Source organism: Pan troglodytes, chromosome 1 (assembly GCF_028858775.2).
Source record: "Pan troglodytes isolate AG18354 chromosome 1, NHGRI_mPanTro3-v2.0_pri, whole genome shotgun sequence".
Classification (NCBI taxonomy): Eukaryota; Metazoa; Chordata; class Mammalia; order Primates; family Hominidae; genus Pan; species Pan troglodytes.
Window position 1 is genome coordinate 209,374,190 of NC_072398.2, and position 24,818 is coordinate 209,399,007.

Here is a 24,818-nt window from a genome sequence, read left to right on the forward strand (position 1 = left end):
GGCTGCTCCTGCTGCTGCTTCACCTCCAGCAGGAGAGCCCCCCGACGGCTCTGGCTGCTGCTTCCTGCCCCTGCTCAGGGCTGTCTGGGGTCCGTGGGTCCTGCAGTACCCCCCCAGCTGCTGGGCGACTCCCATCTGGCACCATCGTCCCCGCAGAGCCCTCCTGGGAAGCCAGGCCTGGGGTGGGAGGCACACAGGGTGCCTCAGCTAAGCTCCCAGCCTGCCTTTCTATTTCCCTTTGATGCTCCCCATGCAACCTCACGCTGCTTCCTCTCCCTTTCTGGGCATCATCTCCTGCTGCTGTGCCTAGTCCATTTGAGCCCCTCCTTCTGCAAGATGGTGTGCTATGCTCAGAGCAGGGGTAGACTGAGGGGGGATAAAAGCAGAGGTGAGGAAGATGCCATCCTTTCCTTCAGGGAGTTCAGTAATAACACCACTGACAACTGCCACTTGTTGGGCACCTGCTATGCACTGGGTACTGTAGTAGACGCCTGACATGTGTTATCTCATGTAAGTCTGACCACACCTCAGAGTTAGGGACTATTATCGCTAATTACAGATGAGAACAATGAAGCCCGGAGTGGGGAAATGAGTTGCCCAAGGTCACACAAGCAGTTGGGATTTGAACCTTGATCTTCCAGACTCTGTGCAGAGCCCAAAACCTTGCCTACTCTGTCCCAGGGCCACCAGGCCACAGGGAGGGTCTGAACGAAGGATGCGCTTGAGGGAAGACTCAGAGACGGGCCACCCAGAAGGCCCACCCCAGGGAGCCCTAAGCCAAGAGTTAGAGACGAGGGCCCAGGACTGATTGTAACTGGCCAGCTGTGTGACTTTGGGCGAGTCCCATCCCCTCTCTGGGCTTCAGTTGACCCGTCTATCAAGTAAAGATCGGCCATTCCCCAGGACACGCCCCATTACCCAAAATGCCTTGCCCGTGCTCGCCTAGCTGGAGCCGCTGTCCAAGGTGCTAACCCTAGGCCCTCCCTTCCCAGCTGCCAAAGGCCATCGCTTAACTCCAGCCCATGCGTCAGTGGTGGCCATTTTGACCATTAATCATGATCTCCTGGCATTCAAGGGCTGTCTCCACCTCCTTTTCTAGTTTGGGGCTTGCTTCTCCCGTGCTCTGTGTTTCTGATCAACGGGAACATGGCCCAGTCAGCATCACCTCCCCTTGATGTCCCTCCACTTCCATTTCCACAGGCCCTCGCCACACCTCCAGCCCACCTTTGTCACCATTTGTTGGGTGTTTTCTTTCTTGATCCCCACACCCCCATTCCCTCTTTAGAATGCCTCCTCTGCTGCTACAGAGCATGCATTCGTGAATGTTCCTGGGGTAGGGGAAAGAGCATGGCAGGTGTGGACTTGAGTCTGACAGGTGTGGACTTGAATCTGCCTCTGCCACATTCTAGTTGTGTGACTTTGGCAAGTCATTTTCTCTCTCTGGGCTGCACTTGCTGCTCAACATGTGCTTGTTGAATAGGGCATTTCCGGGAGTTGACTTCAGGTGAGCTGCATGTGTTCACATAACCCTGCAGTGCAAAGCAGGCTCTGAACTCCTTGAAAGGAGAGGTGCTTGGTCGCTTTTTGTTTTTTTGGAGACAGGGTCTCACTCTGTCGCCCAGGCTGTAGTGTAGTTGTGCAATCTCGGCTCACTGCAACCTCCACCTCCTGGCTTCAAGTGAATCTCTTGCCTCAGCCTCCTGAGTAGTTGGGACCGCAGGTGCATGCCATCACTCCTGGGTAATTATTTTTGTATTTTTAGTAGAGACAAGGTCTCACCATGTTGGCCAGTCAGGTCTCGAACTCCTGAGCTCAAGTGATCCTCCCATCTCGGCCTCCCATTGAGTCACATTTGAGCTCAACTTAGCCCCCACTTTCTCCCATAAAGGCCAGGCTGTACTTTTCTCATGTCTCTGTCCTCCACATGGTCTTGTGCAACTACCATGCCCATAAATGCTTAATGCTTGTGGAATTGAATTGAGTGTGTTCAGGGAGGGGAATAAGTAAAACCTTGTCAGTAGGCTGGGAAGGCTTCCTAGAGGAGGTGATTTTCCCCCACCCCTTTACAAAACAGGATTAAGAGGTTAGGACTTGGATTAAAGGAGCAGTGAGTCCTGGTAGAGGCCAGATGTGATCATGGCTGAGTTCCCCTACACATCCCTAACCCCTCTCAGCAGGTTGTCTGCAGTGGAGGACCTCAGAGTAGGTGTGCAGATGCAAGAGGAAGGAGGCCCAGTGTGAGGGTTGGGAGCCAGTGGGACAGTGGGTGACTGATTATGCAGCCCTAAGGGACCCAGATATCCTAGAATGGGGGCTGGACATTTAAAGTGTATTCAAATGGATGGTGGGAGGTAGAGCGGTGTCAGGGTAGAGGAATGGTCAAGTGGACTTGTGCAAGGTAGGAGGGTTCTGAAAATACCTCTGGGAAGAGGAGAGTCAACTTTGGCCTTAAAACTAGGAGCCTGGGAGGTGGAGGCAGAACCCAGAAAGGATTAAGAGCTGACAGCATGCCAGGCATTTTACTCTGAAGGTCTCATTAAATCATGGCATCAGTCCTGCAATTTGGCCTGTTGTTGCCAGTTTAGAGGCCAAAACCAGGACTGAGAGTGGTGGAGGCTCTGGCTCAAAGTCACAGCTGGTGAAGGCTGGATTTGAATCCAGCTCTTCTGCTGAGGAAGGGACCTAGGTCAGAGACAGTGAAGCTGCAGAAATGGGGAAGGTCTTGGTTATGAGTTAAGGGAGGAGCGGGGAGTGATGTAGCCCTGAATGCCACCCAAACGGGAGTCACTGCTCAGTCCATGTGTCCTGCTGGGAAGGCCCATCTGGGTGCTGAGATGTTTCCTCTTGACAGAATTGGTACCAGTCTCTCCCATATATGGAGCACTTCCTGTATCCCAGGCCCTGGGCCCAGCACTTCCCCTGAATCATTTCATTCCATCCTGACACCAGCCTTACAGATGACTGTTTGTCCCTTACTACTGTCCATCCCCATTTTACAGATGAGGGAACTGACGCTCAGAGAGGGTAAGTGGTGGCCCAGGGGCATGCAGTCAGTGAGGGGTGAACCAAGACTGACAGTAATGCCACTCTGAGCCCATGCCTTTAGCCCTCGATCTCCTGGATGCTGCTTGTGCTGAGTGGTGGGCTGGGGTGGGTGGCCCTGTCCTCAGGTGGCCCCTTATGGCAGTCACTGAGCCAGAGGCCCTGGGGCCTGTGTGCTGCTGCAGGAAGCACAAGGCTGGCCTCATTAGTGGCTCTGAAATGCCAAGCAGGCACAGCCCGCTGGGCCTCCTCATCTATTATGCATCTGGTGGGCAGGCCCCCGACGGGCAGCTGGCAGTGTATGGGATGGGGGAGCTAGCAGCTGCTTCCTGAGCCCATGGCCGCCACTATACCTCTGGGCAGGGATCTCCCAAGGCAAATGCCAAGGCCTCCTGCCTCATCCCCTTGGCCAAGCCAGGGTGAGGGGGTTCTACTGGGGACAGGGGCATGGATGCTAGTCCCCAGCTCATTAGCCTGGCTATCCTAGCAGCCACTTCTCTTTATTTTATTTTATTTTATTTTTATTTTTATTTTTATTTTTATTTTTTGAGACAGGGTCTCACTCTGTCACCCGTGCTGGAGTGCAGTGGGGCAATCTCAGCTCACTACAGCCTCGACCTCCTGGGCTCAAGCGATCCTCCTCCCTCAGCCTCCCAAAGTGCTAGGATTACAAGCGTGAGCCACCATGCCCAGCCCCTGGCAGCCACTTCTAAGAGAGGCTGAGACTTCGATTGAGCTGGGGGTCATTTGGGACCAGAGTGGGCAGAGGTGGGCTGAAATAGAATCTTAGATGCCCAAGCTCCTGGCTGTACAGAGCCTCAGAGCGATAGAGCTGTGGTCATTTGTTCATTATTTATTCATCCAGCCACAGTAACCACTGAACACGTACTGTAGGCCAGGCATGGTTTTAGTTACTGCAGATTCAGCAGAAAATGAGACAGGCCTAGCCGCTATACTCAGAGAGCTTGGTTTGGGCAGTACTTCACCTCACTGAGCCTGGATTTCCTCAACTGTAAAATTGGGAATGGCGGAGGCAGACTATAAGTAAATAGACAAGGAAACAACCTCTGATGGGTACACTGAATTTCTTTCTTTCTTTCTTTTCTTTTTTTTTTTTTTTTTTGAGACAGGGTCTCACTCTGTTACCCAGGCTGGGGTGCAGTGGCGCTATCTTGGTTCACTGCAACCTCCACCTCCCTGGTTCAAGCAATTCTCTGCCTCAGCCTCCTGAGTAGCTGGGATTACAGGCGCCCGCCACCATGCCCGGCTAATTTTTTTGTGTATTTTTAGTAGAGATGGGGTTTCACCATCTTGGCCAGGCTGGTTTCGAGCTCCTGACCTTGTGATCCTCCTGCCTTGGCCTCCCAAAGTGCTGGGATAATAGACATGAGCCACCGCGCCTGGCCAGGTCCACTGAATTTCAAAGCAAGGCTACATGCTAACAAGAGCTGGTCCTTGCCGAGAGCTGAGCGCGTGCCAGGCTGTGTTTCAGAGCACTTTGCCCATGTTCATGGGTTTGATCTTCACAACAGCCCTGTGAGGCAAGACCGTTATGAACCCTGGTTTAGGGCTGGGGAGGCTGAGGCAAAGAGAGGTTAAGTAACCTGTTCAAGGTCCCTTGGCAAAGCTGAGATTGGAGCTTAAGTAGCCAGGCTCCAGTTTGCCTGTCACCCTGTGCTGTATGGCTGGAAAATGAAGGAGTCCTGGAAAGCCTTTCTGAAGAGGGGGTGTTTGAACCAAAACCTGAAGGATGAGAGGAGCTGGCCATGGGGGAGCTGGCAGGGTGTCCAGACAGAGGGAGCAGTAGGTGCAAAGGCTCTGAGGCAGGGATGAGCCTAGTGCCAGAGAGATGCCCTGCTTCCAGGAAGGATCTTCTATAGCTTCAGGAGACAAGAGAAAAATCCCCTCTACATGCGTTGTGGCTCTGGGACTGCCACTGTTTGGCTGTGTGATCTTGAGAAGTGGGTCCCCATCTCACTTGTGCACAACTCTGCTATCCCACGTCTATCCTCAGCATCATGAAGAGAGGACTCTTGCCGCCCTGAGGTCCCTGGTCTGGTTGGCCCTGTGTGCCCCTATCTCCTGGTGATGCTCAAACTCTGGTCTATTTGTCTGAGATGCATGGGAATATTTGAGTTCTGTTAGGCAGACCTGAGTTCAAATACCCAGTTCAACTTCCACTTACTTGCTGTGTGGCCTTACCCCAACTACTCTGCCTCTCTGAACCTCAGATTGTCCATAACAATGGAAACAGTATTGCTTCGAATGAAATGAGTGCAGAGTGTATGCGCAGGGGGATGTTCTCCCTTCTAACTAAGCATTTGCATTTTGAGAGGAAAGACTCATTCATCCAAAGAGAGATTCTCTAGTGATAGAATTTTAGGCACTGTCGTGGCCACAGGGGGTGAGTAGATGGCTAAGGAGGGGATTTTCTTTTTTTCTTTTTTCTTTTTTTTTTTTTTTTTTTTTTTGAGACGGAGTCTTGCTGTCTCGCCCAGGCTGGAGTGCAGTGGCACGATCTTGGCTCACTGCAACCTCCACCTGCCAGGTTCAAGCATTCTCCTGCCTCAGCCTCCTGAGTAGCTGGGATTACAGGTGCGTGCCACCATGCCCAGCTAATTTTTGTATTTTTAGTAGAGATGGGGTTTCACCATGTTGGTCAGGCTGGTCTCGAACTCCTGACCTCATGATCCGCCCGTCTCGGCCTCCCAAGGTGCTAGGATTACAGGCGTGAGCCACCACACCCAGCCTTGGAGGGGATTTTCTGATAGCCCAGATCCTGGAAAGGCCTTCTGAGTTCAGGATCTTCCCCAAAATTCATTCATTCAGCAAACTAATTCAACAAGCATTTAGTGTGGGGACACCCTCCTAGGGCCAAACCCTGTGCTGGGCGTTGGGGACATGGTGGTGGAGAAAATAGATGAGGCCACTTCTTCTGGGTTCAGAGTCTAGAGAGGGTCATAAGGAAAGAGGTGGTTTGATGGGAATGACATGTGCTGACTAGGGAGATGTGAGGGTTGCTGAGATCTCAGAGAAGGGACTCCTGCCCACATCTGGGAATCAAGGAGGGCTTCCTGGAGGAGGTGACTCAAAAGTCGAAGTGGGCCAAGTGGCTGTGTGTGTGTGTGTGTGTGTGTGTGTGTGTGTGTGTAGTGGGGAAGGGAGGTGCACTGTACGAGAATGTTCCAGGGACAGGAGGTGGCAGGTCAGCAATGTGGAGGAGAAAAGTGTGTGGTGGCACATGCTGGATTCAAGACTGAGTTGGGCCTGACAGGTAAAGGGAAGAGAGACAGCCACCAGATCATGTCCCTGCAGGCCCTGCTGGGACTTCTGTGGGCTACGCTGGAAGGCTCTGAACCCCCCAGCCACCATGGGAAGAGGCCTGCTAGGGTGCCAGTCGCCCATCCTCCTCCCTGCTCCAAGGAGCTGCTGTGTGAGACTGAGTCAGTCCGCAGCTCAGGGAGGCCCTGACTGTGCTCTTAGTGCAGGGCTGTGGAAGCCCTGGAGCCAGAGTCTGGGCTGGGACCGCAGATGCTGTCTTGGCCACCAGCTGGCTGGGTGACTTCTCTGGATCTCAGTTTCCTCACCTGTAACATGAGGGCAATAAAAGTACTACCTGGAAGATTGGTGGGGGGATTAAATGAGATAATGGGTGCCAAGGCCTGAAACCAGGGCCTGGCACAGAGCACGTATTCCGTCGATGCCAGCTATTGCGGTTACTGCCATCATCACGGTCATGGTTACCTGCTGCGCCTGCAGTGGGTGCGGAATTGCGCTTGGTGTGTAGACTCTGTCCTCTGGAAGCTTGCTGCCTGCCAGGGGGTGACCTGCCTGCCTACACGTGACTGTACACCCCAGCCATGGGCACTGGCCTTAGGCACTGGCCCTGAGAACACTGGCTTTGGAGTCTGATGGGCCTGGTGCCAGGTCCTGGCCAGTGACCTTGAGGAGTCCGTCACCTTGCTGAGCCTTGGCTCATTCCTTTGTGCAGTGGGGGTGTTCATGGCCCCTGCCTCACGGTGAGTGAGAGGCAGTGAGGAGGTGCTTTTAAAGGGCCGGCCAGTGTAACAACGCAGCTGTTTCTGACCCCATGCTGCAGGAGGGAAGAAACACGTGCCTCGGACCCAAGTGACCTAGAGAAACATCACCCTCCCTCTCGGAGGCTCATTTTCATACCTATGAAATGGGAAGGTTGGCTGTGATACACTCTGATGTGCTGGGGTTCTAGTGGAGTTAGCTTGTCCCTAAGTTTGACCTGGTCCAGCTGTTTGCTGTGTGACATTGGGCTAGACTTAACCTCTCTGAACCTCAGTTTCCATGCCTGCAAACGGGCAATGTTCACCTCCTGGGATCTTTCAGGGCTTCCATTAGCCACTCGTTAATTCAACAAATACTTACGGAGTTCCTACCACATGTCAGGTACTAGTCTAAGAACTGGGGATGCAGCAGTGAACCTGACAGACACGGTCCCTGCTTCATGCACGTTATCCTCCAGTGCAGGAGACAGACAGCTAAGGTAGCTTCAGATGGGTAATGTGTAGTACGGATGGGGTGGGTGCAAGGCCTGGCTTTGCCAAGGGTATCAGGGAGGGGCCTCTCTGAGGCCTGAATGGGAAGGAGCTGGCTGTGGGAAGAGTAGTCCAGGCAGAGGGCAGAGAAAGTGTAAAGGATTGGGGGCAGGAATAGGACTCCTTCCCCCGCCCCAAAGCTGGAACATTCCAGATCATCTCCTGGCAACAGGTGGAGGTGGCTGAGAAGGCAGAGAGGCTGGAAGCCCACTTCTTTCAGATCAGGAACTGCTCCCCAGTCAGGTGTGGTGGCTCATGCCTGTAATCCTAGCACTCTGGGGAGGCCGAGGTGGGTGGATCACCAGAGGTCAGGAGTTTGAGACCAGCCTGGCCAACATGGTGAAAACCTATCTTTACTAAAAATACAAAAAAAAAATTAGCTGGGCGTAGTGGTGCATGCCTGTGATCCCAGCTACTCAGGAGACTGAGGCAGGAGAATCGCTTGAACCCAGGAGGTGGAGATTACCATGAGCCGAGATCACACCACCGCACTCCAGCCTGGCCAACAGAGCAAGACTCCATCCCACACACACACAAAAAATAACTGCTGCCCACAAGACAGGCCCGGTGGGGTGGTGGGGAGTGTGGGCAGCCATGGAAGACCAGGCTTGGCTTGAGTCTCAAGTGAGCTGGGCTGTGCAGGCAGGAGGCTGGTCTCCAACCTGTAGGAGCAGGCAGGGGTGGAGCTCACTGCAGGACAGAGTCAGGCCTCCAGCCTGGAGCCCACCTGACTGGACCTACCTGGCACAAAGACCCTGGACCTATTTTAGTCGGGGGTAAGGGAACTGGTGCTTGTTCTCCCCTCACCCCAGCCAGCCTGGGCACTGGCCCCAGGTTGCCTTGGCCTTTCCCAGCCCAGCTGCCTGCAGGCTGAGGAAAGGTTCTTTGAGATGACCCATTACATGTACACACACACATATTTCCCTACTCACACTCATAGACTTGGCCCTTGTAGAGACAGCTTCATCATGAACATAGAGGCACAGACATACACATTCATTCATGCAGCAGATCAGACCCAAACAGACCCAGGCATGACCTGAAGAAACCCCATTTCTAGCAGGAGAGACTGACAGTGGCTTAATGGTCACACCATGAAATGTGCAAACGCAACAGGTAAATCCATGAAGGCCCAAGACAGGCTTCTGGGAAAGCTGGCCAGGTTGGGAGCAGCTTCTCCTGGTCTGGGGAGGGGGCTCTGGAAGACTGAATACAGACATAGCACCTGAAATGTGATCCAGGCGGACGGGAAGGGGGTAACAGGCAGGGGGCACAGCGTGTGCAGTGGCCTGGAGGTGGGAAGGAGCACCTCGGGTTTGAGGAGCGGAAAGGAGTCTAGAGAAGGAGGAAAGAAGCCCTGGATGAGGCCAGAGACAGTGGGCGGGTGGGAGGGGGGCCGGGGATGGGGAGCAGACACGCAGGGCCTCGTGGGCCACGTGAGGCGGGCGTCTGGATCCTGCTTGCGGCGGGAAGCCATTGGGGCCTTCTAGGCAGGTGGGTGGTGTGATCAGATCCAAACATGCGACACAAGCGCTTTCCCTCCCACACCCATTCACGCTCCTGCCGGGGCCTCCCATCTCCATTCTCACCCACAGAGTCACACACACCCTCTCGCACCACCAGGCAGAGCTGCGGAACACCCGGTGCCGACTCCCAGGAAAAGTGTCAGACGCTGCCCCGCCCACCGGCTGAGTCTGTGCGGCAGGGCCCTGTGGTCCAGCCAGGGTGGATCCTTGCTCACTCCACATCCGCACAGATGTGCCTGTGCCCCCCGCCTGCCCCCACAGGAGTGAGGTCATAACTCTTCTCTACACGTGCAAGGTGGCTTCTAGCTTAGGACGTACTTTCACGTGCATTCTCTCATTTAATGCTCTCAGCAGCCCTGCAGGGAGAAATTCTCAACACCATTTTATAGCCGAGGAAACAGAGGCTGAGAGAGGTGAAGGGACTCTCCCTAGGCCACACAGCTAGAGCTTGGCACAGGCAGGATTTGAACTCAGTTCCGTTTGACTTCCAGGTCTTGTTCTCTGGCCCATCCAGACTCAGACACACTCAGGTGTGATTGTCACCTTTCCAGGCTGTCACTGAGAAGGTGACAAGTGACCTTCAATGCCAAATCCATCCACAAACAGGTTGATCAACACAGAAAGTTATTTAGAGCTCCAGGGAAGGGCCTGGGCTAGCACGTGCCCACCTGCCTGGTGACCCTGAGGCTTCTGGGGGTAGTGCCAGGAGTGGGGCTGGGCACCTGCCAGCCTGGGGCAGCTCAGGGCATGGAGCCCGCGCTAGGAGCAGAGCCTACATTTGCATTTACAAATGAGGTAGACAGCCCTGTCCCCACACATGCTAACCCGGCTGGCCTGGCTTGCAGGACGTGACAGCTGAAGTCCCAGGGCACATCCCTGGGCCCAGCTGCCTGGGCCGCTTCTGTGCTGCCTCTGCTCTTCCCTGACCCTCGGAGCAGGTTGTCTAATGCCTAATGTAGGGGAAAGAGTGTGGGCTTGGGAGCCAGCCAGAATGGGGGTGCAACCCAGCTCTGTGACGCCTGGCTCAGGGACATTGGTCATGGTGTTTAGTCTCTTTTCGTGTCAGCTTCTCCCCCTTGGAATAAAGGGTGAGTCATACCTCCCTGTCAAGGTGATGGAAAAGGGTAAAGCAGTCAGGTGCTCAGGGAGCTGAGTCATAGTGAGTGCTCAGCTCTCTAAAATCTTTAATTTTTTTCTGATTACACAAATACTAAGTGTTCATTATAAACATCCAAACCGTGCAGAAAAGTATTTGCCACAGAAAGCAGAAGTTCCTAGTGGTCCTGCTTCTCAGAGATAAGCCATGTAAACTTTCTTTTTGTTTTTGTTTTTGTTTAAAGAGAGAGAGGATGGACAGACAGACACAGCCCAACTGGGCTTCATCCCACTCAAAATTCTGAGGGCTTTTGGGCCTCAGGGTCCCGTATGCAGCAAGCCCCTTTTCTCTCTCTTTTTTTTTTTTTTTTTGAGACAGAGTCTTGCTCTGTCGCCCAGGCTGGAGTGCAGTGGTGCAATCTTGGTTCACTGCAACCTCTGCCTCCTGGGTTCAAGCGATTCTCCTGCCTCAGCCTCTTGAGTAGCTGGGATTACAAGCATGCGCTACCATGTCCGGCTAATTTTATATTTTTAATAGAGATGGGGTTTCACCATGTTGGTCAGGCTGGTCTGAAACTCCTGACCTCAAGTGATCCACCTGACTTGGCCTCCCAAAGTGCTGAGATTATAGGTGTGAGCCACCACGCCCGGCCTTTTTTTCTTTTCTTTTTTTTCTTTAATAGGATCTTGCTCTGTTACTCAGGCTGAAGTACAGTGGTGCAATGTTGGCCCACTGAAGCCTCAACCTCTCAGGCTCAATCAGTCTTCCCACCTCAGCCTCCTGAGTAGCTGGGACTACAGGCATGCACCACCATACCCGGCTAATTTTTGTTTTTTTTTTTTTTTTTTTTTGGTAGAGATGGGGTTTTGCTATGTTGCCCAGGATGGTCTTGAACTCCTGGCTCCAAGAGATCCGCCTGCCTTGGCCTCCCAAAGTGCTAGGATTACAGGCGTGAACCACCACTCCCGGCCAGCCATGTAAACTTTGACATGTAATTTTAAATTTTTACAAATGAGATTTTTGTTGTGTGCAGCCCGCTTTATTCACTTAACAATATGCCTCAAACCCCCTTTTGCATCAAGACTAAAGACCTTCTTTGTCATTGCTGTATAGTATTCCATGGTTTGATATATTTAACTAATCTCCTTGTAATGGACATTGAAGTGGCGTCCAGATGTTTGCGGTTGCAAACCCTGCTTCATGACTTTTTTGTTCATATATCTTTATGCATTTGTGTTATATTTCTGGAGAATAAATGCCTAGAAATGGGGTTGCTGGACCAAAGAATATGCACATTTTAACATCCATTGCCTCTGCCCTCAGTTACAGGGATCCTAGAGTCATCAAGAGGCAAAGAATTCCAGATGTGGGGCTGGATGCAGTGGCTCACTCCTGTAATCCCAGCACTTTGGGAGGCTGAGGCAGGTGGATCACTTGGATCCAGGAGTTCAGACCAGCCTGGGCAACATGGTGAAACCCTGTCTCTACAAAAAAAAAAAATTAGCCGGATGTGGTGGCATGCACCTGTGGTCCCAGCTACTTGGGAGGCTGAGGTGGGAGGCTTGCTGGAGCCCAGGAGGCAGAAGTTGGAATGAGCTGAGATCTCACCACTGCACTCCACCCTGGGCGACAAAGTGAGACCCTGCCCCCCACCACCACCAAAAAAAAAAAACAAGAAAAAAAAGAATTTCAAATGTGGGAGGCACCTTGAGGTCCTCTAGTCAAACCCCCCACCGCTCCTCCCGTTCCCACACCTTCAGATCTCCCTGGCTGCACCTCTGAGAAGCTCACTCTGCCTTTGCTTGATGCAGAGCTCGGTACCTTACATGGCAGGTTGCTCAGGTTGCTTTCCCTTCCTCCCTCCCTCCCTTCCCTCCTTCCTTCCTTCTTTCCTTCCTTCCTTTTCCCTCCTCCTCCTCCTCCTCCTTCTTCTTCTTCCTTTCTCTCTCTTTCTTTCTTTCTATTTGAGATGGAATTTTGCTCTTGTTGCCCAGGCTGGAGTGCAATGGCATGATCTCGGCTCACTGCAACCTCCATCTCCCGGGTTCAAGTGATTCTCCTGCCTCAGCCTCCCGGGTAGCTGGGATTACAGGCGTGCGCCACCACACCCAGCTAATTTTTGTATTTTTAGTAGGGATGGGGTTTCTCCACGTTGGTCAGGCTGGTCTCAAACTCCCGACCTCAGGTGATCCGCCTGCCTCAGCCTCCCAGAGTGCTGGGATTATAGGCATGAGCCACCATGCCCTGCCTAGGTTGCTTTACTCTTGGGCAGCTGTGTTTGTCCCATCGTTTCTACCTTCTCACAACTTCCACCTAGGAGTCTTGTCTCAGTCCTCAGGCACCTACAAAGGAAGGAAGAAAGGAAGGAAGAGAAGGGAAGGCCAAGAAATGCTCATGGTGAATGTTAAGCACTTTACACCAATGAACTCATTTAACCCTCAGAGGTCAGCACTGCTATCCCCATTTTATAGATGAGGAAGCTGAGGTTCATAATGGGTAAGTAACTTGTCCAAGGTCACACAGCTGTTATGTGGCAGAGTTAGGATTCGCACTCAAGGATCTGGCTCCAGAGCCCACACTGATGCTACACTGCCTCTCCAGGCAGGAGCCTGTAATTTATTGAGCACCTACTGTGTCCTCAGCTCTAGGCTAGTCAGGTTGTCCATATAATACCTAATTTATTCCACACAACAACCCTGCAAAGTTGGTGTTACTCTCCCATTTTGTAGCTGAGGAAACTGAGGCTCAGAGAAGAGAAGCGACTTAGAGGAGTCTAAGGTCCTCTCCACTGGGAAAGCCCTCCTCCAGGGTTCTGCTTCCAACCAATCCTTGGTGGACTCAGTTTCCAGTTTCTCATCCTCCCATTCGTCCTCTGTAGGATGAGAGAGCTGGCCTGAGACCCAGTTTTTAGTAGAGAAACTGAGGCTTGGAGAGGTTATGGTGACTTAATCCTGCACACACTGTGATCTGGGGACAGAGCTAGGGCTTCCCCATGTCACCTTTGGTTAGGAGATGGTGACCTTGTCTATCCCCGTGGGGGTTTCACCTTGGCCTGGGCGGTCACCCCGCCTGGGGAGTTGTGAGGGGCAGGGACGTCTGCTCACCAGACTGGCCTGGAGCCTATGAGGCAGCAACCCCAGCCCCAGCTAGGGTTGGTGCAGAGCGGGAGGAAAGGATTCAGCAAGGCCTCAGTGCTGGGGGACTCACTGTCTAGGCAGTGAAGCCAGAGGCTCCTCAGGAACAGTCCAGGCAGGTATCTTTGGGGCTCTGCTTTGGGACTGGGGAGGCCTGGTTCACCCCACTCTGATCCCAGCACCCAGCACCATTGTCCACTCCAGAGCAGACCTCAGGACATGTGTTCTGAATGAATGACTGAGCAGAGGAATGAAGGGCAGATGGGGGAGTGGGTAGATGACCGAGTGGGTGAGTGAGCGAAGGAATGCCTGGAGCTCAGAGAAGGGAGACCCCCTGGGCTGCGGAGGCTGGGGAGGGACAATGAGGTCAATGTAGGGAGTGAGGAGAGACAGAAAGCATAGGCGGCTGTAATACCATGTATAGGCTGACGGGTGCTGGGAAGGTCACCCTGGCCCAGACTTGCCCATCAGTGGGAGCTGTGTCCTGTGTGGACGTGGGCAAGGGGCAGAGCAGCTGGGGCTGAGCTTCGGGGTGGAAGCTTGGAAGTCACCATCTCCATCCAGGCTCCAGTTTTCTTCCAGGCAGAATGGAGATTAGCATTACTGCTCTGTGTTCCTCAGGAGGCTGTTGAGAGGGTTGATGGCAAAGGCAGTTTGTAAACTGGAAAGTGCCAGGCTGGGGAAGCAGATGATGTTGTTGCCCGGCAGGAAGTGGCCCTGCGGCCGGGTCATCTCAGAGTCACTCCTCCTCCTTACCCCAGTGCAGGGGAGGAGTCAGTCCACACTGAAGTCCACGGTGGGGTGGGAAGGGTCAGGTTTTGGCCACAGTGGGGCTCAGGCCACCTGAGCAAGGGAGACAGATGCTGGATAGACAGCAGGTAAATGGGTGGCCTGGTTCCCAGATGCTGTGCCCTGGGCAGGGACCGGTCCCGTGACCACCTCTCTAGGCTGCCAACCTGTTATTTGTTCAGGAGGCCTCTGCCTGGCCCAGCTCCGGGATCCGGGTGTCTCGGCATGCAGCCAGCATGGGGCGAGGGTGGCAGCCCCATGTGCCACCTTCCTGCCCATCCCTCTGCCCAGCTTGGGGCCTGAGTCTCCCACCCACACCCCCAGGGGGACCCTGCCAGCTCTGTCACTTGGTAGCTGTTGAGGCCCTTGGCCCATCATAAACCTCACTAAGCCTCTGCCTCCTTATCTCTGAAATGGGTGAAGATAGCATCCTGAGGTCAGGGTTGTTGTCATAAGGATTGAATGACATCACAGTGCCCTCATGGCAAACAGTCACCCTGCCGCTCCTCTACCCCATCGCCACGCTCCCTCTAGAGTCCTAGGAGAGGTCAACGGTGCCCAGGGAAAGGGGACACAGGAGCCTCCCGTGCCTCTGCCTGTCTGCTTAGGCTCCCAGTGGGCTGGAGAAGAGGGGGCCAGCCTCTCCAGACCTAGCTTTGGAAACCTGCTCAACTGGCTGCCCCGGCCACCTTTCCTGGCACTTTGGCAGGGACAGGGGCAAGCCAAGGGGAGGGCAGTGCCGGCTGGTTGAGCTCAGAAAACAATGGGCTTCTGTGGCCCCCCCCCCCCCGGGAGGGGGAAGTTCTGGGGCAGCCACTTGGTTCTGGTTTCAGGAGATTCGAGTCCCCTCAGACCCGATGCCCAGGGCTAGGAGACCCGGCTCTGGCAGCCCCCCAGCCCTCATCCAAAGGAGCCTCTCTCAGGGTTGCCCTCCACAGCCCTCTTCTCACTGGGAGGTCTGTGCCCTTGTCCTCATCCTCCACCCCACATGGGTGGTAGAACTTGGTAGAACCAGGTTGATCTCCTGGAAACCAGGAAGACCCCAGGGAACTGGACCCAGGCCTTCCCCTCCTGACTTCTGATGACCAGTGCTGGACTGGCCGGAACCCCTCAGGCCCCTGTTCCAGGCTGCTGCCCCCAACAAATTCTTCTCTGCCCTGTGTTCATTGGCTCCCTGAACCCCTCCCCCGCCCTTCCAGACCACTCCCTCTTTCCGTGTCCGGTTTCCCAGCCTGTGTGCAGTGGGTGGCTGTCCTCAGGGTGGGCTCCTCCTGCTCTTGCTCCAGGCACTGTCACCTGTCCAGATCCCCATTCCCCTGCTCCCGGTCCCAGCCTTCTTGCCTTGATGGTCCTGTACCACCTGCCCTGGCCACCAGAGTTTCACCTGGTTAAGTTGAATTTCAAAGCATCAATGGTTCACTAGGCAGAAAAGCAGGAGAAGGCACCCCCAGCAGAGGGGGGGTGCCTGTGAACAGTGTGGCTGGTTAGGAAAGCTGCCTGCAGCCTGGGGAGGTTAGGACAGAGCCAGGACAGGCGGCTGGGGCAGGACAGGAAAGGGGAGGTATGAGGTTGAGGCTGGAGAGAGTCAGCAGGGGCTGGACCCACTGGGAGACCACCATCCAGGGCAGCTATCTCCGGGGGGCCAAAGGGCCAAGCCCACCACCCAGGACAGCCCCACCACACTTCTGGTGCCCTGAAAGGGTTGGGCTCTCCAGGAGAGTGGCCAGTAATAATAATTACAAGCACTTTATAGCAACTCTATGAGGTGGGTACATTATCTCTCATTTTGCAGATGAGAGAAAAAGACAGGACCCTCTCACCACCCCTCCAGCTGGTTAACAGTTGAGAGTCACCCCAGGAAGGCATCTGGCCACCTGTGCTTGGTCTCCCCCTCTGCCCAACCATTCCTGAGTCTGACCCTGATGTTTTGTTGGTCTGTTTCCATTGTATAGATGGGGTCTTGCTCTGTTGCCAGGGCTGGAATGCAGTGGTACCATCATGGCTCACTGTAGCCTGGAACTACTGGCTCAAGTGATCCTCCCACCTCAGCCTCCTGAGTGCCTGAGACTATAGGTGTGAGCCACTGCAGTGGGCTGGTTTTTTAATTTTTTTGTAAAGATGAGGGCTCACTTTGCTGCCCAGGCTGGTCTCGAACCCCTGGCTTCAAGTGTTCCTCCCACCTCAGCCTACCAACGTGCTGGGATTACAGGCATGAACCACTGAGCCTGGGCTGACCCTGCTGTTTTGCAGAGTATGGAACTCCCTTGAGATCTGCCCACCCTGGACTGGTGGAAGGCCTGTGTTCTTATCCCTGATCTGCTGCTCAAGGCCTTACTGGCTGACTTTGAGGTCGTGTTTTCACCTCTCCAAGCCTCAGTTTGCCCTGCTGGGAATTGGGGATCCTAGTGACTGCCTTATCTCCACTCCAGTTCTGGTGAGAGTCCCAGGAGTGAGCAGATAAAGAAGGCTTTTGAAAAGTACAAAGAGCTGCACTCACGATGGTGCGATTATTATTGTTACCTCGATGCAGAGATAAGGGAAGGGGAGGAGGTGCAGTGACAGTTGCCAAGAAACCGGGGAGCTGTCAGCAGCGGCTTCCGGCCAGGCCCATCCCACTTAGGAGCTGGGCCCTTCCCCCACACCCTTGCTTCACCCTTTCCCTGGAAAAGATGGGTGCTCTCCCCGAGAGGGAGAGTAGCCGCCACACAGACACAGGGGCTGAAGGTGACCCCGGAATGTGCCTGGCCCAGACTCCAGGTTGGCTTCAGCTTTCCATGTGACCTTGGGCGGGTCACCTCCTCTCTGGCTGCTCCCATTTCATGTGTCAGAGGAGGCAGCGTGCAGGTGTCCAGGCCAGACAGAGCAGAGCCGGAGCTGGGCCTAGGGAAGGCGCTTGGCGGTGGCTTCAGGAGCCAGGGCCGTGATGGGAGGTCACTGGGGCAGGAGGCCAGGTGATGGGACTGAGGGCCTGGGCTGAGGGCAGTGGGATGCACGCTGTGGAAGGGACACTGGACTGGAGTCACACCTCAGCCCTGCCCTTTCCCGTTGTGCGACCTGGGGCTTGTCACTGAACCTCTCTGAGCCTCAGTTTTCTCATCTGGAAAAAAGGTTTATATCTCATCTGGATTTCTTTTTTGTTTTTTGTTTTTGTTTTTGTTTTTTGAGACAGAGTTTTGCTCTTGTTGCCCAGGCTGGAGTGCAATGGCGCAATCTCGGCTCACTGCAACCTCCGCCTCCTGGGTTCAAGCGATTCTCCTGCCTCAGCCTCCCAAGTAGCTAGGATTACAGGCGCGTGGCACTACTCTCAGCTAATTTTTGTATTTTTAGCGGAGATGGGGTTTCGCCATGTAGGCCAGGTTGGTCTCAAACTCCTGGCCTCAGGCGATCCACCCGCCTCAGCCTCCCAAAGTGCTGGGATTACAGGCGTGAGCCACCGTGCCCAGCCTCATCTGGATTTTTAATAAGTTGCTGTGGCTCTGGAATGAGACAATGCCAGTGTAAGCTCCAGGGTGCTGCACAGATGTGACCACGGTCATGGCAGGGGGAAGGAGGAGAGGGGAGAGCGCCCCGTGTCCCGGCATGCTCTGGGCTCCCCGCAGCTGCTGCCGCCCAGGAGGAATGCAAAGCATTTTAAGCTGAGCCAGGCCAGGGGGTTGGATGGTTTTTGGAGACGTGGGGAAGGGATAGAGACCAGGGGGACATCCGTGATGTGAACTGAATGGAGAAGACCAGGAGGAGACCAGGGTGGGACAGGAGAGAGAAGGGGAGGGACAGAGAGGTTCGGGTTCGTGAAGTGGGAGGAAGCGACCACATTGTGGGTGGTCTGCAGAGGCCAGAGGAAGAAGGGGATTGGAGGGGTGCTGGGAAAGGTGGGGCAGAGATGGGCGAGCTGGTGAGGAAGGCTGAGCAGGAAAGGACGTGAAGCAGAGAAGGGCAGAGGGCTGGTGAGGAGGGAAGAGGCTTTCATTCATTGCTTCAAAAGTATTTATTGGGGCCAGGTGCAGTGGCTTATGCCTGTAATCCTAGTGCTTTGGGAGGCCAAGGTGGGAGGCTTATTTGAGGCCAGGAGTTCCAGACCAGCCTGGGCAACACAGCAAGACACCCATCTCAACAACAACAACAAAAAATTTATTTTTAATTAGCCGAGCACACACCTGTAGTCCCAGCTACTAGGAGGCCGAGGGGGAAGGATCACTTGAGCCCAGCAGTTCAAGGCTGCAGTGAGCCATGATCATGCCACTGCACTCCAGCTTGGGTGACAGAGCAAGCCCCCATTTCTTAACAACAACAAAAGGTCAGGGGCAGTGGTTCATCCCTGTGATCGCAGCACTTTGGGAGGCTGAGGTGGGAGGATCTCTTGAGCCCGGAAGTTCCAGACCAGCCTGGGTAACATAGGGAGACCTCATCTCTACTAAAATTAGCTGGGCATGGTGGTGCCTGTAGTCCCAGCAACTTGGGAGGCTGAGGAGGGAGGATGGCTTGAGCCTAGGAGTTTAAGGCTGCAGTGAGCTTTGATCACGCCACTGCACACCAGCCTGGGCAGCAAGAGCAAGATCCTGTCTCAAAAAACAAAAAAAAAAAAGGGAAAAAGAAAAAAGTATTTATTGAGCAACTACTATTTACTAAGTGTCAGTGGTATAGTGTTAAGGGCACTGCAACCAGATGTTGGGGGAGGTCAAATCTTCAGACTTTCATTTACTGTGTGTGACCTTGGACAAGTTACTTAATCTCTCTGTGTCTTAGTTCCCTCCTTTGAAAAATGCAAATTAAATGAGTTAATACAATAAAGTAGAGCAGAGCCTGCACATAGTAAGCTCTGTATCAGCTGTGTCGGCCGTTGCTGTTGTTACTATTACCTTTCCAACTTGACTTGAGGTGCTGGATCGTGTTCCTGAGCTGGAAGTTGTAAGACTCTGTGGGGAGGTCCACAGGATTGGACATACATGTTATAAAGTTCAGATCTTGGGCTCTGAAGTCAACAAACCTGTGTCCAAATGCCTGCCCTGCCTCATTGCCTGTGTGAGCTTGGGCAAGTTAACGCACCTTTCTGAGCTTCGTGTGGAAAGCAGGAGGTTTCTGAACATCTGCCTCATTGGGGAACTGTGAGGATTAAATTAGATTATGCAAGACGCCCGGCAGGACGTGGCTTTGTCATTCCTGTCCCTCTTCTACCCCTTCAGGTCTGGGGATGGATGGGCAGGCAGTGCCCAGAGCCTCCAGTTTCCTTCTCTGTCCCCATCCTGGAGCCCCTCCCTTCCCCTGCCCCTTACGGCCTCAGCAGTGGCTTTTTAGGTGGAGTTGCCTTCGGGGGACAGGACTGTGGCCAGCCAGGAACTGGAGAGCCAAGGGCCCTGGGATGGGGTCCCAGGTGCAAGCCAGAGCACCCTGGCCTTCAGAGGCCGCTCTGGTTCTGCACCCACATGAGCAATCCTGAGTGAAATGGACACCTACACATGGGGAGACTGAGGCAGAGAGGGTTCTGGAAGGGGGTTTGTCAGGGACTGCTGCATGGCTATCATATGAGCCTAGGAGAAGACAGGAGGGCACCGCTGGACTAGCCTGATCACAAGCAACAGCCACCACTGGGCAGCCACGGCCGCACCCAGCACTCCAGCTTTACCGGGCTTCTACCCCAGGACTTCCTGACCCCCAGGCAGCCTCTGCCCTCCACCCCACTGCAGGATCCCTACTTCCTCTAGGGCATGTACTTTAAATTCCAGCTCCATCCCCCATTCGCTAGGGGAAGTGGCTTCACCTCTCTGAGCTTCAGCTTCTCCATCTGTGAAAATGGAGAGAAATAACACCAACCTTCCTGCACAGTAGTTGGGGGAGAGTATATGCTTGACGCAGTCCCAGTCACATAGTAGGTCTCACTAAAGAGTCCCCATGGGAGCCTCAGTGGAATTGCCTGGAAGCCACCCTCCCTCCCTTCCTCCCTTCCCCCCTCCTTTTTTTTTTTTCTGAGGTGGAGTCTCCCTCTGGAGCCCAGGCTGGAGTGCAGTGGTGTGATCTCAGCTCACTGCAAACTCTGCCTCCCAGGTTCAAGCAATTCTCCTGCCTCAGCCTCCCAAGTAGCTGGGGTTATAGGTGCCCACCACTGTGCCCAGCTAATTTTTGTATTTTTTTTATTTGAGATGGAGTCTCAGTCTGTCGCCAGGCTGGAGTGCAGTGGCGCAATTTCACCTCACTGCAACCTCCGCCTCCCGGGTTCAAGCGATTCTCCTGCCTCAGCCTCCCAAGTAGCTGGGGTTATAGGTGCCCACCACTGCTCCCAGCTAATTTTTGTATTTTTTAATTTGAGACGGAGTCTTGCTCTGTCGCCAGGCTGGAGTGCAGTGGCACAATCTCAGCTCACTGCAACTTCCACCTCCTGGGTTCAAGCGATTCTCCTGCCTCAGCCTCCCGAGTAGCTGGGACTATAGGCGTGCACCACCATGCCCAGTTAATTTTTGTATTTTTAGTAGAGACGGGGTTTCACCATGTTGGCCAGGATGTTCTCGGGATCTCTTGACCTCATGATCTGCCCACCTCGGCCTCCCAAAGTGCTGGGATTACAGGCGTGAGCCACCACGCCCAGCCTGTATTTTTTTTTTTTTTTTTTTTTTAGTAGAGATGGGGTTTCACCATATTGGCCATGGTTGGCCAGGCTGGTCTTGAACTGCTGACCTCAGGTGATCTGCCCGCCTTGGCCTCCCAAAGTGCTGGGATTACAGGTGTGAGCCATCACGCCCAGCCTGCCGGTAACTATTTCTATGGACCTCTCTTTAGTCCCCACCCTCCCACTCCAGACTCTCCCCATGTCAGTGTACCCTGCAATATGCAGGAACCTGTGCGTAGGGACGTTCCTTTGCTCACAACCCTTCAGTGACTCCCAACCTTCATTCATTCATTCAGTCATTCAACAAATAGTGAAACTTGGGGAGCCAGAGTTTACCATGAACAAATGATATGAAAGTTTTCATTGAGTGAATTCCCATGAGCTGCCCAGGCTCTGCGATGAATGTTTTTGGAAACTGAGGCTGAGAGAGGCTGTGTCACTAACCCAAGCTCACCTAGCCAGTCAGTGTCTGAGACTATCTCCCCCACACTGATGCCACAGGCTTGAAATGCCACTGCCACCATATCTGTCCTTTTGGGTCAAGCATTGCCCAGCGCAGACCCCTCTTGTAAGATGCCATCACTCCTGGGAGGTGGAGAGGCCTCCAGTGCATAAGTGGGGCTGTGGATGGTTCCTCTGGGCCATTTCTCCTGCTGGAGTAGCTGGGCTGAGTGGAATTAGAAGGGAGGCTCAGACTGGGCGCAGTGGCTCACACCTGTAATCTCAGCACTTTGGGAGGCCGAGGTGGGCAGATCACCTGAGGTCGGGAGTTCAAGACCAGCCTGACCAACATGGAGAAACCCCGTCTCTACTAAAAATACAAAATTAGCCAGGCATGGTGGCGCATGCCTGCAATCCTAGCTATTCAGGAGGCTGAGGCAGGAGAATCGCTCGAACTCGGGAGACAGAGGTTGCAGTGAGCCGAGATCAAGCCATTTGCACGCCAGCCTGGGGAATAAGAGCGAAACTCTGTCATAAAAAAAAAAAAAAAGAAGAAGAAGGGAGGCTCACAGCTTTCTCAGTCTTCTTCCTGGGCCAGACTTTTTCGGGTCCTTCCCCTCTTGGGGTGTGGCAGCCCCGGCTCTGCCTGACTCAAGCCTGCTGTAGGCCACCAGCGATCATCTGAGTCACCCTCGAGGGACCAGCCTCTCTTGATGGGACCTGAGCAGAGGTGCAGCCACGTCAGGGTGGCCCTAGGCAGCAGCGGAAGCCAGGCCTGCTTGCCCAGCCCCAGGATCCCGGGAACCACTGGGCATTTCCTCTCCCTGCCCCAGAGGTGGCCTCAGCAGGCTTTTTAGGGTGATAGGAGCTGACTTCACCCTCGCCAGACCTGCTTTCTTTCCTCAGGGAAGGGTGTGGTGTGGGCAGAGAGTCCGGGCTTAGAGTCAGGCAGGTCTCATGCAGATGCTAGCTTTGCTGCCGGCCAGCCGTGTGACCTCTGTGCACAGCTGGGTCCTGTCCGTAAAGTGGGAATACCAGTGTGGTGAGGAGGCCATGCCCTCGGGCCTGGAACGAGGGCTCAGCACAGGGCCTGGCATGTAGTAGGCCCAATGAGTGTCAGTTATGGTCACTGTCATTCGTAATAGTGGTAGCCCTGGTAGCCTCTCAATGCCAAGGCAGCTACTCCCAGAGGCTCAGGGAGGGGTCCATTGTAGAGGCGGGGGCACCCTGCTTAGTCCAGAAAGCTCACCCTCCACAGCAACCCTCAGTGCCCCTGCCTCAGTCTACTCATCTTCAGAGTAGGTCACTGCTTGGCTGGAGGCCTAATGGAGAGCTTGGGGAGAGACCCTGTCCACGTCTCTGATCTCCGGGGAAGGAAAGCCTGTGTGGCAGCCCTGCTAATGAAGCCCCTCCTCTCCCTCCTCTTGGGGAACCCATGACCCTCTCCTCCATGAAGTCTATCCTCCCTCACATCCCCCAGCTCTGAGAGTGACTCTCCCAGAGTTCCCAAATTTCCTGGCTTGGGGCTCTCCCTGACCTCAGACTCTTTCTCTTCCAGGAGGAGTGATGGGCAGAACCAGCACTTCCCTCAGGCACTAGACCTATCACGAGTGAACTTAGTTCCCTCCTATACTCCTTCACTCTACCCTAAGGTAAGTGTCCCCCTCCATACCTACGGCCCCTGGTCTGCCCCCTACCTCCGACACATGCCCAGGGCTGGGAAAGGCCCAAGAATGACTTTTGGGCAAAGGTAAAATATTCAGGCAGATGCTGATGGGGTTTAGCTCCTAAGGGGTTGCCACTCCTGAGCCCGGGGTGAGGCTGGTGCAGTCACAAACGTTGAACCTAGGTCTGTAGACTGTGGCAGGGAGGGGCTTAGGGCGAATCTAAGCAAAACAGCTGGGAATAAACCAGCCCCCCAGCTATCTTCATCATCTCCACAATCAACGTCACCATCAGTCTCCTTATCTGTAAACCAGGTGCAATGAGAGGACCCACTTCACAGGGTCATTGTGAAGACTGCTGCAAAGTACAGACAGGGCGGCCCAGGCACAGCATCCGGCACAGAGCAAGAGCCCTGTCAACGAGCCTCTATCATTATCGTTAAAATCAAACGTTTGCCCAGTACCTGCTTCATGCCAAGCCTTGTGCTGGGTGCCAAGGGACCAGAAACCAATCTGATACAGATCCTGCTCTCAAGGAGCCACAGTCCAGTAAAGCAATAGATAACTGAACAATGTATGCAGGACATCAAATAGCAGAAATAACCTCTAATATTTATTGAGACTTACTGTGTACTAAGAGAGTACTTAATGCTTTATTTGCAGTATTTCATCTCATCCTTGGACTATGTGATAGCTACTATAATCAGTCCCATTTTGCAGATGAGAAAATTGAGGCTCAGAGAGGTTCAGTCACTTGCCCAAAGTCACTCAGGTTGGATGTGGTGGGGCCACGACCGGATGCAAGCTGTCTGACCAGAGGGCCTGGTGTTAGGGCCTCTCTGATGCAGGGGTGATAAGCTCTCACTTTTGCAGCACTTTTTGCAGTTTCTAAAGCACACCCACAGACATCATGCCACCTGGTCCTTTTAGTAAACCTTGGGTAGTAGGCATTATCTAGTTGAGGATGCAGGAGATCAGAGAAGTAAAGTGGTCTTCCCAAGGTCACACAGCCAGAAAATAGCAGAGGCAAAATCCACCAGGCTCCTCCCTGAGAGCTCTGGCCTGGAATAAAGGCCACGTACCTTGCCTAGGCTGGGAGGGCAGATGGCCAAGGAATGGTGTCCATATGTGGGGCCACCACCTTCATGGGGGTCCCACGTGGGGCTGCTGGGAGCAGCAGCAGGAGATTCCTGAGACTGACTCCTGTTTTCTCTGTCTGGGCAACAGCCCAAGACTGGGGCATGTGGATCCGGGGCTTGGCAGGAAGGGAGAGACTCAATGGCAGCCCTCACTTGACAGCTGGGTTCATGAATGAAGCTCCCAGTCCCTCTTCCCCTGAGCATCTCAGGAGGAGCCCTGGGTTCTCACCAAGGGCTGTATGCCCTCGGACCACAGCTTCCCCTCCCTGGGCCTCAGTCTTCCCATCAGGAGATGAGAGAGAGAGCAGCCCATAGCCCTGGGCCCTGCGTGCTAGACAGCCTGGGGTTGACCTTCTCGGATTATTGAAAAGCTGCCTCCCCTCGGGCTTCCTGGCTTCCACCCAGTCTGGCTAGAAGCCTCCGTTTGTGCCAACACAGCTCAGACAGCGGGCTCTGAACCTTCCCTTCCCGACAGCCCACCCCCACCTCAGAATCAAGAGTCTGTGGACCATCCTCCTTTGACAGGAGAGGAAACCAGGGGCTAGAGAGACTGAATGATTCATCTGGGGTCTCCAGCAAGCCAGTGCTGGGCTGAGGGAACACAGGCCTGTGACATATTCTCCATTCCCCTCCCCTGGTGCCCCTAGCTCTGTGCACATTTATAACATGGATGGCATCCATCTGAAGGGCAGGTGACCTTCCTCTGCCAGTGGGCAAATCCCTGCCCATCTCTGGGCCTCAGTTTCCTCATCTGTAAAACAGAGGTGACAGTTTCTTCTCTACCTGCCTTGCCAGCTTGCAATTGGGTGAAAGTACTTTGG

At 54.1% G+C, this 24,818-nt stretch overlaps 1 protein-coding gene across 50 annotated transcripts in view; it reads left to right on the plus strand.

Annotated features, from left to right (window-relative positions):
* The window catches only part of RAP1GAP (RAP1 GTPase activating protein), a 73,296-nt gene that overhangs the window by 20,354 nt on the left and 28,124 nt on the right, over positions 1–24,818 (plus strand). For all 50 annotated transcript variants that reach the window (XR_680482.5, XR_001718531.4, XR_001718539.4 and 47 more), the window contains one exon: positions 22,753–22,846. Coding sequence is in view for 6 of the 50 variants with exons in the window: in XM_063784963.1 (XP_063641033.1) it covers positions 22,753–22,846 (94 nt within the window). In the remaining 44 variants the exon portion in view is untranslated. The remainder of the gene's footprint in view (positions 1–22,752; positions 22,847–24,818) is intronic.